The sequence below is a fragment of the Anguilla rostrata genome, chromosome 2, assembly GCF_018555375.3.
Source record: "Anguilla rostrata isolate EN2019 chromosome 2, ASM1855537v3, whole genome shotgun sequence".
In the NCBI taxonomy this organism is placed as follows: domain Eukaryota; kingdom Metazoa; phylum Chordata; class Actinopteri; order Anguilliformes; family Anguillidae; genus Anguilla; species Anguilla rostrata.
The window spans coordinates 28,206,108-28,220,704 of NC_057934.1; the positions used below are offsets into that span (position 1 = coordinate 28,206,108).

Sequence of the window (14,597 nt, forward strand, 5' to 3'; positions counted from 1 at the left end):
GGAAAGTACTACCCCCCGAGCAGGAACGTTTTGGGGGGTAAAACAAAGCCCCCAGAACTAAATTTAGACCCTAGTTCCTGCGGTGGAAACGCACTGAGTTCCTCAAAAGGTTCCTAGTTCCGGGGTATAGTTCCTGCGGTGGAAACGCGGCTTATGGTGAAGTGGTGCTGGGGATGTCATTTGTGATATCATATGGCAGGCCTACTACTTGAATAACCGGTTTTAGGCTGAAGGGACCTTTGACATGTTGGACCCAACAAAATACACAACTATGGACTCACAGCTATGGAACCTGTGTTGCCTACAGGTTTTGTGTTTTTTCCATATGGTTAAAAACAGTCTGCACTATGATGGCATTATAAACAGATTGAGTGGGTGATTGAGGAGTGCTTTTTTTGGGTGCATGGTAGGGTAAGTGGGTTGGGGAGGGAGCTGGGGGGGTGGCAGTTCCAGCACTTAACAATCAAATAGTACCATTCTAATTATTTTACAGGTTATTCTTTTACTCGATTTCTCCACAGGCGGCTTATACGGCTTGAAAAATCGCTTACAACACATTTCAATGCAGGAAAAACCCTGCTCACAAATTTCTTGTGTACTATGCAATTCTTATCCCAAAATCTGTGTCAGGCTCTTCTAGTTTTAAGTTGCTTTTTCACCTAATGTAGCAAGATGGCTAGCGCCATCAATGGCAAATATAGCTAGGTATTTAATTTGGCAAAAAAAAAAAGCATTTTACCAAAAAAAACTCCACAAAGAACTGATTTTGATATTTAGCTGTAAAAACATGATTAAATTGTTTATCTAATGTTACCTATTTAGGATCATATAACTGAGCTATATTGGCTGACAAAGTTGCTGTAAGTTATCTTAGAACTTTCCCTCTTCAACTGTGTTGTGCTGGTAGCATTTACATCTCTGCCAAAAACTATTATTTAGTGAAATGTCTGGATGTATAAAGAAAAACTAATCTAACATTAATATTTGCCCTGCATTGCTTCAGGAGTGGTCATGTCATGTGTGAACAGGCTTGAGACTGAATGTTACTATATAAGGTGAACAAGGAAGCCACTACCTAACCCAGATAATTGAGTCCAGCAATGTTGCAGGTTCAATTCGTGAAAGGGGCTTTAGGGAATCATGAGCAGTTTGTAAAACTAGTAAGTAAAGTTTATTTATATAGCACTTTTTGAGAATAAAGATCACAAAGTTCTTCACAAGTAAATACTAAAATAAATAAAAATATTGTAAACATAACACCACATAGAGACAACACAGGCTCAAAAAATTACTTTAAGGCCAGTTTGAACAATTGGGTCTTCAGCCACGTTTTAAAGATGTCAGCAGTGTTCACAGATCTTATGTCTGAATAGAGGCTGTTCCGGAGTTTAGGAGAAATCGTTTAAAAAGCCGATCCCCTTTAGGTTTTAGTTTAGGCTTGGGGAAAGCTAACAACCCTTAGTAAGAAGATCTGAGAGACCTATCAGTGGTATAAGGATGGAGTAACTCACTAATGTATGCCCAGAGCCAGACTGCAGAGCCTTGATTGTGAGACAGTGTAAAAAGGGTAAGATAGGTGTGATATGGGATCATCTGTTGGACCTGTTCAAAAGCCTAGCAGCAGCGTTCTTGACCATTTGTCGACAGCCAAGAGAAGATTTGCTGAGGTATGCAAAAAGTGAATTGCAATAGTCCAGATGCAATTAAATGAATAAGTGAACGATTAATTCCATTTCAGGTTTGACGGGACTGGCCTTAGTTTGGCAATATTCTTCAAATGGAACAAATAGCTGGTTAATATCTTGACTTGCTGGTCAAAATTAATTGACTGGTCAAAAATGACACCTAGATTTCTGAGACTAGACCTAACCATTGAAGAGAAGGAACAAATACAGTCTTTAACCTTGGAAACCAAGCTATCTGGGGCAATGAGAACTTCAGTTGAGCTACAGGAAATTTTTTCCATCCAATCCTTAATGGCCATTAGAAAATAATGTAAAACAAAATTATGTCAAAATTTTCTGAATTTTTAAAGGAAAAGAAAAATTTAAAAGAAAAATACAATTGAATGTCATTTACATAATAGTATTAAATACTTTTAAATTGACTAATAATCTTCCCAAGGGGCAGCATATACAAGGCAAACCTTGTGGCATGGCACATGACTGCGCAGTAGAAAAGGATACAAAGTTACCAACAGACACTGAAAAACCCCTAACAGATATTAAGAAAACCATTAGGGGCTGTCCCAGTGATGCCCACACACTGCTTAAGCCTTTCTTTTAGGATACTGTGGTCAACAGTATCAAAACTGTGCTAAGATCCAGCAATACCAGAAGAGAGCATTATTCATTATCAGCATGCATCAAGATATCATCAGAGATCCTTGAGGAGAGTTGTTATGAAAACCAGACTGGAACTTGACAGTGGCACCCCCAGAAATTTTTCATAGGGGTGGCCAGATGGGGCCACTGAAAATCTTGGGGTGGCGCAGCAAAACCAAAAGCCATAACTGAATTTCAGGAATTCTATTATGCTGTTGTAGTATAGCCTAGGCTAGTTGAAAACTATGTCAATATGAGAGCTTAGGAATCGCACACTGATATACTTATTATTTTTTTTTATTATCTTATTTTACAGTTAATGTTACTAATTATCTGATGTGCATAGACTAATACCGGTACAGTTAACATTTTGAGTTCCACAACAATCCTGTTTTAATGTGTTATGTATCTGTATATACACGTGTTAGGTGATTCATTGTTCTTCAAATAGGCTAGTTGTCCTTTACCTTAAAAAGACAAATATATAGCTTTAATTTGAAGGAGTACATTGATTGTAAGGAACAAAACATTTACTGGGAACAAGCCTACTCAAGTTTAAAAACACCACACAGAGGCCTCCAGTTATTTTCAATACAGCTTTATTTGCCTGTTGTTGTGTCTTTTGGCAAACACATCCACAAAATCATCAGGATTTATGGCCCTAGCCCTTCTTGACTCTACACTTAACACTCCCAAATTGCTCAATCACTCGTCACTCATTGTATTTCTCAAGACAGTCTTGATTAACTTTAGTACAGAAAAACTGCTCTCACATGCTGCAGTGCTCACAGGTAATGCAAGTGCAATTTTGCTAATTTTAAACATCCCGTGGAACACCTCCCTATATGGCTCAAGGAAGACTGTGAGCTCTATTAAACCAAGCCACTAGTTTGCTTCCTATCAAGAATTTGCTTAAGCTGAGGGATCTCATATTCGAGATCCTCAGTGCTGCAGTTGTATTGTGAGGCAAATAGAAACACTACATTTTTCTCACAAAATGTGGGACTGCAGGGATTAGGGATTCAAGGCTTGTATCCCTTGCATTATGACACAATTTTCTTTAGAAAATCTTCTCTTCACCTCAGAGAGAAGCACATCAACAATTGGAATGAATGAACCTGACCGAAATGCCTCCTTATCTGTGTTGACCTGTCTTTGAACTATTGGAGTGGAAATGTAATACCCTTCAAGCCTAGAGCTTGGTGTGACCTGACGCCCTGGACGACCTGGAGGTGCAACACCGATGTTGCATTGCTCGGCAAGGGTCACAGTATTGTCCCAAATCTCATTAAAGAGAGAGCCCTCTCTGTAACTGTTCAATGTGTCAACAGGAGAATCAAGAAGGGTAACAGCTGTGCCCAAATTGAGTTGTGGGGACTGTAAAATATCTGACAGCTGTTTTATCTCACCAGAAACATTGGTGAATGTTACAAACATAAGAAGCTAATGGGGCCTCTGATTTAATGTGTGCTTGCACACCTGTGTTCTTCCCACTCATGACAGAGGCACCATCATATGCTTGCCCTACTAGGTGGTTTCTGTAGTCAGGGCCATACTTCTGCAGTATTTGTACAGTTTTCTGTGAAAGTGCTGCAGCATCCAGGCGCTCTTCTGCTTCAAAGGTTAGGAAACTTTCACATGTTGACCTATTGTAATAGTATCGAATTACAAAGGACATCTGTTCCTTCTTCCTAATGTCTTTGGTCTTGGTGACCATAATGCTGAAAACCTCACTTTGTGTAACTTCACTAATTATTGAGGTGCGGACCATTTCAGCCAGACAATCAATTATTTTGTTTTGTGTACTATGTCCAACGTATATTGCATTTCTTTGACTTGTCATTTTTCTTTTGACTGTGTGATCATGCTTGGCTACCAGTTCCATATTAGAGAGGAAATTTCCTTTATTCTGACCTTCCGTTTCTTTATGTGCTCTCTGTGCAATGTTTTGCATAGCTGTGAGGAGCAGGGTTTCTCCGACAGTTCTAATGTACTCTCTATTTTCCCTCACTAATTTATTATATTCTGCATTTAAGGAGGCTGAGAGAGAGCATTTGCTTGCAGTTGCATTTGCTTTGCATATTCTGCCCATGCTAACATAGCATTAGTATGTGATTCTGATTTGGCATAGCCTACAAATCCCCCATCTTTGTAAGTTGCAATTTTTTAACCCCTCTTCAGATGTAAACCCTGAATCACCTGAGGAGGGGAGGCTGAAGTGCCGGCAGGCATAGCAGTAGGCAGAGTCTTTACTCTGAGAGTATTCCAGCCATTTATGCATAATGTACCACTCTTTCACGAAGCCCCGTCTTCTATCCCCCTGAAGGGTCCGAGGGAAAAACTTCAGATGTGGCTGTTTGGACCCCTCTGCTCTTGACTGGGATATATCTAGGATGAAACAGGCAAAATCAGTTATTCTGATTTTAAAATAATAATTTAAAATAAATAAAATAATAATAATAATAATAATAATAACATGAGTAGCTAGCCCCTCTCCATAGTAATTACCGATTACATTTGTAATATCGGCCGATAGACAATTCTATTCGGACTATTCAAACTCAACTACCAATAAACATAAATCAGAAAGCTTTATGTGATTATGTCATGACTCATAACTCAATGTAGACACGCTATAACCATACATTTATCCAGATAACGTTACTCTCTAGCCATCCATTTCATTATCAGGGGCACACCATCATAGCTTCACCTGTTGGTCCAGGAACGGGTTGAATAGCTCTAGCTGAGTCCTGCCTCGCTTGATTGTCAACCTCTGTGACTGTTGTTGCTGCCTTTTCCGCACTTTCATTCTATGCTGCTGTCTGTTGTTCTTCACTGTGCTCTGTCACTGATGCTGCCTGTGCCTGTTCATCACTGTCATGTTCTGCCTCTGTTCTGTCATGCTCTCTCGCTGCCTCTGCCTGTTCATTGGCTTGCTCAATGATGTTCTCATCATCTTCGACTGTGTCCTCACTAACGTTAACCCTCTGCTGCTGCTCCCCTTTCGGCTGCGTCTCCCCTGTACTACTGATATCTGTGGACTTTCTCATTTTCTGCAAATTGACATAGCACAGCACAGTGACTAATCGTAGCTAGTAAGCTAATGCTATACCAGCCCATAACATCAACTAGCTAGATGCTCTGGCAGTCCTAAGTTCATCAAGTGGTTTGAAAATCGTTCTAGAAAGCTACGATAACTCTAACTATAGTTAGCTAACACTGTCTATGCTGCAGAGTAACCTTAAGGCAGTGGTTCTCAAAGTGGGTTCCCAGGGGTCCGCGACCCATAGCCAGGGGTCCGCGAAATAATTTGCTATAAATTATAAAATTGTGCTGTATCATTAAAAAGTGCATTTCTACAGATGGGGACCATTTGCGCCAAGCTGTGCAATAAAACACGCATATTGTGTCCATTCAGTTACTCCCACGTTTGCTTTGGGCCAATAGAAACTCTGAGGTGATTGTGACACATCACGTCAATCTGTCATGAATCACTCACTTCACTCAGGGCGCAACGAACCGTTCCTGCTGCTGCTTAGCTTGGCTTATTAGCCAGCTAGCTAGCTGGCGAGCATGGAGAAATATTTGAGTCAGTCCACATCGTCAAGTGATGCTAAGCCCAAACTAGCTAAATTGAGAAAATATGACGACAGTTATATCGAGTTTGGTTTTACTGAGAACACCGACGGGAGACCAAAATGCATCATGTGTCTTCAGGTGCTAGCGAATGAAGCCATGAAGCCAGCCAAGCTAAAGCGACATCTGATTACAAAGCACCCGGAATATCAGGGCAAAACAAAATAATTTTTCTGTCGAAAGAGCGAGAAATACACCCGCCAGAAAACACGGATTGTGAACCTGGTCACAACTTCAGAGAGAGCACAGAAGGCTTCTTATTTGGTGGCGAACTTGGAGAAGAACTCATACTTCCAGCGGCGGTTGAAATGTGTGAAGTTATGCTTGGGACAGAGGCAGCTAATAAACTGAAAGCTGTACCTCTCTCAAATGACACTATGAGGAGGAGAATTGAAGAACTCTCGGTTGACATTCAGTCACAGCTACTGGATAAATTGCGTTCCTGTGAGCAATTTTCTATTCAGTTGGACGAATCAACAGACATTGCCAGTGCGGCTCAGTTGATTGTTTTGGTTCGCTGTCCATGGGAAGGGAACATTTTGGAGGACTTTCTGTTTTGCAAGGAGGTGCCTGGAAGGACAACGGGTGAGGAAATATTCAGACTCCTGGATGCTTTCATGACTGAAGCAGAACTGAGCTGGGAAAAATGCGTGGCCGTTTGTACGGATGGTGCGGCGGGGATGACGGGCCGAAAGAGTGGGGTTATTGTGCGGATAAAGGCTGTCAACCCGAAGGTTATGGCTACGCACTGTATGCTGCATCGGCAGGCGCTCGCATCCAAAGGTATCGAACCAGACCTTCACTTTGTTTTGAACACAGTTGTGACTACAGTTAATTTTGTGAATTCAAGAGCACTGCAGTCACGTTTGTTTGGACAACTTTGTAGGGAGATGGGTGCTGGGCATGACGCACTGCTATATCACTCTGAAGTGCAATGGCACTCTCGGGGTAAAGTTTTGCAGCGGGTGTTTGAGCTATGCAGTGAGATGTCAGAGTTTATGAGAGAGGACAAACCCGACATCGCAGAGTTTTTTTTTGACCCGGAGTGTGTAGCCAAATTAGCCTATCTTGCCGACGTATTCAACTTGCTCAACAGCCTCAACCTCTCTATCCAAGGAGGCTATGCATCTATCCTTGAAGTCAGCGACAAAATCACCACCTTCATGAAGAAAACGGAGCTATGGAGAAGAAGGCTACAAGACGGAGTAACAGACATGTTCCCCCAACTGACTGAGTTTCTCCACACAAACAACCTGTCTGTGGCTATAGTGAGAGAGCTAGCCACCTCTCACCTCACTGCACTGAGCGAGCACTTCAGCTCATACTTCTCCGATCTGAATACCGATGCCTGGGACTGGGTGCGGGATCCCTTTGCCCCAGCTGCAACAACAAGTGGCCTTACTGGTAAGGCAAGAAGAGGAGCTGTTGGACTTATCCTGTGATAGGACATTGAAGGCCCGATTTCAGCAGGTGCCTCATGCAGACTTTTGGCCCTCCCTCTCACATGAGTATCCTGAACTCACTGCCGAGGCCATGCGAATATTGCTCCCCTTTCCGACCACTTACCTCTGTGAGTCATCATTCTCCACTTTGACTGCAATGAAGACTAAGTACAGGGCTCATTTGCATGTGGAGAACGATCTTAGAGTCTGCCAGTCATCTCTCACTCCAAGAATGGAGTGGAGAAACTGTGTAGTGAGAGACAGGCTCACCCATCTCATTAATTTAGGTGAGCTCATCAAGTGAGTTATTGTGAGTTGTGTGAGCTAAGAATGTGATGTAGCTTAACGCAAATATTCCAATCAAAATTTTCTTCAGTAATAGGCCTAATTACTATGATGTGTTCTGTAACACTGTTATGATAACTTCTGATTTTTTCAGAGCTTTCTGCCAATGATTTGAATAAGGAGCAATAAGTTCATTATTTTAAAGTTAAAGTACTTACTGAAAGTCAGCTTTAGACTGATCATTTTAAACGTCTGTGTTGCTACAGTCTTGCTACTGTTCATTTTCTGAAAGCTTTTAAGATCAATTACTTGAAAAGTATAAATGCTGTCAAGTTGAGTCCAAATGTAATTTGAATAAAATGTATATTATAAAAGTAAGTAAATATAAAAGTATATACGTGGTATTAACATGATTCATATTGAAATGTGTTTCTGTTTATCACTATGAAACAGGTCTGAAATATTTAGGTTGAAAAGTTTTAGAATACAAATAGTTCCAGTGACATCTAAGAGTACAAATGTGGTAGTAAGCATATGCTTAATCGGTATTACGATTATGGGGTCTTTGGAAAATTTTCTCCCCTGTAAGGGGTCCCTGGCCCCAAAAAGTTTGAGAACCCCTGCCTTAAGGCATAAACTAGCTAGCTAAGCCCCAATACCTAATTTAACTAGCTAACTTAGCTAGCTAGTAACGTAAGATAGCTACCTAGCTAGGTAATTCAACACCGTCAAAAAACGAACAGTTTACTGAATACATACATTTTTTTACTGTAAGTAAGCATTGTATGACTTACAGTCTGGTGGTCTCAACTCAACTCTACAGGCAACTGCCAGCTAGGCTAGCTTCCACGAGAGCAGCAGCAGGCCGGGGGAGGGGGTCGGAGTGTGACGCAGTGATGGACAGTCAAAAGCGGCTGGCTGGCTATGCATTTGTTATTTTCTTTCACATGAACTATTATGAAAAATATACATTATTGATTTAAATGAATAGTACCTAATGTAAAATATCAGATAGAAGTATATTATGCATACTCAGAAGCATATTATGCATATGCAACTCGCGAGGGGGGGCCAGTGGGGGGGGCCAGCGATTGTATCAGGATGGCCGTGGCTCCTCCTGGCCAGCCCTTGGTGGCGCCACTGGAACTTGAAGGGAGATGGGGGAGAAGCAATCCAAAATTACAGGCCGAGATGGTCAGTTGGTTCAGTTGGGGAGTGGGGGGGATTTCAGCCCTCATATCTCTGACCTTACGCTTAGAAATTCTGCCACAAAACTGTAACATCATCAGTGTGAATGTTAAAATCACCAAGAATAATTACTCTAGACAGAATCTCAGTGAATTCAGACAGGAAGAAACTGTTTAATCCAGAGGTATGGTAGATTAAAATGCAAAAGAATGGATTTGATTGTCCTACTTTCAACATTTGCCTTTCGAAAGAGAACGACCCAGTGCTTACCGTGCGACAGTCAAAAGGATTCCTAAACACGCTGGCAAGGCCTCCATCCTGCCCTGACATTCCAGGAGTGCTAATAGAAATGCAGTCAACTGGGCACAGCTCAATTGGAGGGCTGTATTCAGTTAAAAAGAGGAAATCCAAGTTCCTTGCGACAAAAAGATTGTTAAGTATTGTAGAGATCCGAGAAAGTTTACCTCTAGTGTAGTTACACTAAGTGTTGCTGTTATGTCTGTTTTAATGTTGCGCGTGTTTGCAGGGTTCAACTGTCAGTCAACCTGCTGTCTGCCAGCCATGGGAATGGTTAGGATGTTCATGTGCCTGGTGCCAAATGGACTATTAGGACGCGTCTTCTGTCAGGTGGCTAACTGTGCACGCTGTCTGTAGCCAGGGACAGGTTTCCAAGTGGCCTGAGACTGAGACTGAGAGGACAAGTTTGGGGAGTTTTGGGGAGCCCACTTAAGGGATACTGCTGGGAGATTAGCTGCAGAGGCTGGTTTCGGCACTCTGGAAAAATCGTTGCTGTGTGACGGGAAGCCAAGTGCTCTGACTGTAAACAAACATGGCTGCACCCATTCGTCAGTCAGCCCTGATCCAGCGAAGTGCATTTAGCTCCCTCCAAAGAGCCCTGATTGAGGCTCCCGCCCTCGCCCCATCCTGCCATTTTTCCTGGACATGGATGCAACTAATGATGGCATGAGTGCAGTGCTGGCCCAAGTGGGGCTGGAGGGTGAGAGAGCAGTGATGTATTACAGCAGATGCATGAGAGTGAGGTGTGTGCTGAGGGAGAGGTTGGTGCTGCCGGGCACGAGGCTGGGGAGCCTGTGTCGGGCACTGCAGGTGGTCGACGCAGCAGTAGCAGGAGCAGGATATTAGCCGATATCCGATGTTTGCTTGGGTGGAAGCCTATCAAAGGCCGCCGTGGGAAGAAGTGGCTGTGCAGTCTTCAGCAACTAAGGGGTTGTGGTCTAAGTTTGGGGCTCTACGCATAAAAGATGTGGTGCTGAAGCGCACTTTTAGGGTGCCAGGTAACAGGTGCAGGTGTGGAGAAGTGGCAGGTGGTGGTTTCCAAACCAGGAGTGCAGAGCTACAATTTCTGACGTTCCCCTTCTTAATTATTAGTATATTATCACTGGTATTAATAAAAGAGAGACCATTTTATAGAGATGCCTCACCATATTAATATTTTTAAATTTGCCATTCACCCAGATTAGTAGGAATATCTTAGCTAAAATAAGGTTTGTAAGCCAGATATACATTAAGTGATTTTTATGGTAACCGCTAGAATTGTAAGAATCTGAATTATCTAGTTCAGTGAATTAGATAATTAGCTACTCAGCTAATTCTCCAAACCCTTACATTTTTTGATAATGCTTTCTAGCTAACTTGTCTAGCTGACAGTATTAGCCTACCTTGCCAATGGCTGATGGAATTACTCTTGTGACCACAAACTGCTTAGCGGGCTGCCCTATATTTGAACACGTAAATGGCAATTCAGGTGAAGAAATTTATGTGCCTGCTGACTTGTCATTTTCTCCCTTTGGAGGAGAACCCAACCATGCATAATGAACAAGGCAGAGTGACCAGTGCAGTTTAAGTTCATTAAAATAGTTTTTTTCTAACAGCGTTCAGAAAATAGAGTGCATTGGTGAGCAGAACGTGAACAGGTGTTTCACATTCTTCCAACTCATGACACTTATAATTATAAATTATAACTATACATTTATTTAATACAGTACACTGTTCAACAGTTTTTAAATTCAATAAAGGATGTAGCCTAAGTTTGTGGCCTGTCCAGGGTGTATTCCTGCCTCTTGCCCAATGCATGCTGGGATAGGCTGCAGCACCCCCCGCGACCCTGCTTAGGATAAGTGGGTGTAGATAATCGATGGATGGATGGATGAAGTTTGTAAAATTTTTGTTCAAATGGCACATACACATATAACTGCACGGAATGAGTATTTTACCTTATCAAACCTGTGTTTTGTAGTTGTTCCATTGATCTTCATATGCACTTTTGTATGTCGCTTTGGATAAAAGCGTCTGCTAAATAAATGTTATAACGTAATGTAACGTATTTGTCAGTATACCTTTATATCTGGGCTAGCAAAAAATTGGCTGGTCTAGCAGATTTGGCTGCATAGTAGCCCAGAGGACTGCCATGTGGATTGATGATTTGTCCACCCCTCTTATGGTTTATGGTGAATGTTGTCACTTCTTGAATGCTGTCTTCACAGGTTTTATCAAATCCGCGGCAGCATGAAAGTGCCAACACGGGTCCCTCACAAGATCGAGACAAGCCTGCTGCGCCCTGCTGGTCAGTCACCTGCTACTGCAGCAGTATACCCAGTGCACCCTGTTTCCGGTCTGCATTGGCCAGCACTGTGTCCACTTGCTTCCGTTGTCAATTAGACCAAATGTCATATCCGTAATTACAGTTGGAAAATCTGTCACAAACTTTAATTAGTAACTCTGAGAACAGCCATCCGCTGTGTAATTGAGAAAATGTGTGGGCACCAGCAACTTTTTTGTCTTGACTCCACTGCATGTGAACAGCATGAGAAGATGAGCCTGGGGATGATTGATAGATTATGTGCAGGGTTTTCTCTGCCTGTTTAAAATCCAGATGTGTTTCAAATGATTTTCATCCCAGCTTTGAATTTGCATGTAAAGTGAAAGTTGTTTTCTATGTTGTCATCACAGTATATGACCAAAGGGGGCAGTATAGTGTCTTACCTGCAATTTCACAATAAGAGCACTTGCAAGGTACCAATTTTCATAGCCCCCTAAAGACAGAAAGAAAAATAAGAGACAATCCCAAGTCTTTCTGTGCTCTGGACTGGCCCTATCCAGTTATAACTGCATGTCCCTTTTAATAACTTGTGTGTTTCAGGGTTCACGGAAAATCTGATAGGTTTTGTGTATAAACTTCTTCTGAGGGCGAAGCATGATTAAACAAAGCATCAGTACCTAACCATGCACAAACATTAATATTGTAAACATAAATAAATACATTTTTTGATTCATTCATTAATAGTGTTTGAAGCAGTTTAACCCTGTAAATGTCTCAATTATTTTTCAACTCTTTAAATGTGTCTGCCACATGTTTGAGCAGAGCTTCAAAGGGTTAAGTTGAGCTGGTCAGAAGTCACCTGCTTGTCAGCCCACTACTGCTCCTGTTTTAGTGCTCTGTTTTATTTCACTGGATGAGCTACCCTCCACTAGATTTAAACTCAGTCTGGCCTGTGTATCCTTGTATCCTTCTATAGTGCTTTTCTTACCCGATTGTTTTTTTTCCAATTTATATATATCCATTGGTTCTTTTTCACACGTGAGCTTTTAGTACTTTAGTTTTTGATAGTGTTAGACAAATATTATTGTTGTTGCCAACTGCAGGTACAGGTGATTTGTAACTTCTCACACAATCTTCAGTATTGGAGCTTCCAAGTCATTTTGTCATATTACCAAGTTTTCAGGGATGAGTTATCAAGGGGGAAATATACTACAAGTGCTGTTGATAAAATGTTTTGACTTCTATTTGACTTCTAGTCCTCTATTTTTCAGGTCCTGATCTTGCCTTCCCTGCCACAGTTCACAATGGTTCCATCTGCAGTAAAACATTTCAAATCCTCTATAAGAATGAAGAAATTGTCATCAATGATGTCCTTCTATTCAAAGTAAAGTTGCTGCTTGATGAAAAGAAGGTAAGGAACAGGGATCCTCATAGCAACTGGGTGTTACGAATATATAACATAATGGTACATAATTAGCCATAGCGTTGCCTAATGAGAACGGATTATCAGTCTGTGGGACTGTCCTCATCCCCTCATACAAGGGCAACTTACATATAAACCCTGCCGGTGGGCTGTGGACTTATAATTGGTGGCTGGCATCTAACAGTGGGCAATATGCCCAAAAACATCAGATTTTTACAGATTTTTAGATGGTGCACAATTCCTGTCATGATATTTTGTCTTAATATGGTTAATAAAGTAATGATAACAAGATTACTAAACAAAGGAATTTGCTACCTTGATTGTACTGGACTTTTTACATCTTTTTTTCATCATTTTTTGTCCTAAGATTATCAAAGTTTAGGATATGTATAGGGTAACATTGATTAATTTTATTCATTTACAGAAGTGAATTTATGTTACTGTGAGCAGTGCGTTCATGATTCTGTGAAACCGTGGTTACTGTGGAATTTTTCAGGATGGTATCTTACTGCTACAAACCCATGATGTCCCATTCTTAGCAGCGAGAAACCATTGTCAAAAACATAAGCGTACTGTGGAAAATACTATGCAGTTTTACTGAAGTTCTACTTCAGTATGGCGACAAAATGATCACCATTGGTTCAAGTATCATTACAGATCATTTAAAAAAGCCACACTGGTTAGCATATTAAACAGACTCATTGGAATATGTTCATTTCTACATTTAGCAAATTTAGATTTTTGTGTTCAATATCCCTTTAACCAGCTAGTTGGTTTGGTAGACTAGATATAGATATAGCCAGCTTGTACAACAATTGTATGTACTGTATTGTACACATTGGTTTTGAAGGGATAATCCACACAAAAAAGGATTTTATTCCTGTCTTTTTCTCAAGAAGTGTATTTTGGCCAGACAGCTACATACAACTTACATTTAGAAATTAATTTAGTACAAAAAAATATGCATGGGAGTTTCCATTTTCAGTGTAAAAGACATGTATTGAAGTTATAAAAAAAAAATCTGATTGAATTTTGTGGGTGACTATCTCTTTAAAATTGTGTGATGTGGAAAAAGTACACAAGTTTGTTTTATATTGTCCTAATTGAAGCTTTTATTTTAATTATTTTTCAGGTTGAAGTTTTACTCAACGAAATGGACTTCCAACTGTCATTAGACTTGCACTTCACAGATGGAGATTATTCGTATGTATCAAGAGGGCACATACATATATATGTGTGTGTGTGGGTGTGGGTGTGTGTATAATACAGTAGGTGGCAAATTAAAGGAAAAACCTGAATAAATGAGTCGAGAAACATGACAAATGCAAATGCTTCCATACAGGTTGTACTGCATTATACCATTAAGTAATTAGCATCTTATCATGCTCTGTGGCATGTATAAAAATGCTTATCAGGCCCAGCTGACCTCGATTTTGGATCGAGATGGCAAGAGGAAGATCTGTATGACTAGGAATGAGGATTCATTATTGGGGTGCGGATGGCTGGAGCTTCAGTCACAAAGACTGCTCAACTGGCTAGTGTTTCAATAGGTACAGTGACTAAAGTGACATCTGCTATTATCTATGTGAAAGACATTAGTAAATAGGGCTGGAAATTGTGGTTGAAATTGTGCATTCGATGACTGTGATGCTCATGCATTAGTGCGGTATGTTAGTAAAACCAGAAGAGCCACTCTTGGACAGGTGGCTGAGAATGTCAACGCAGGGCATGATCAG

At 41.0% G+C, this 14,597-nt stretch overlaps 1 protein-coding gene across 1 annotated transcript in view; it reads left to right on the forward strand.

Annotated features, from left to right (window-relative positions):
- The window catches only part of LOC135249537 (protein FAM135A-like), an 84,874-nt gene that overhangs the window by 17,378 nt on the left and 52,899 nt on the right, over positions 1-14,597 (forward strand). The window contains exons 4-6 of the mRNA XM_064325151.1: positions 11,383-11,462; positions 12,710-12,849; positions 13,994-14,064. Of these exons, the coding sequence (XP_064181221.1) occupies positions 11,383-11,462; positions 12,710-12,849; positions 13,994-14,064 (291 nt within the window). The remainder of the gene's footprint in view (positions 1-11,382; positions 11,463-12,709; positions 12,850-13,993; positions 14,065-14,597) is intronic.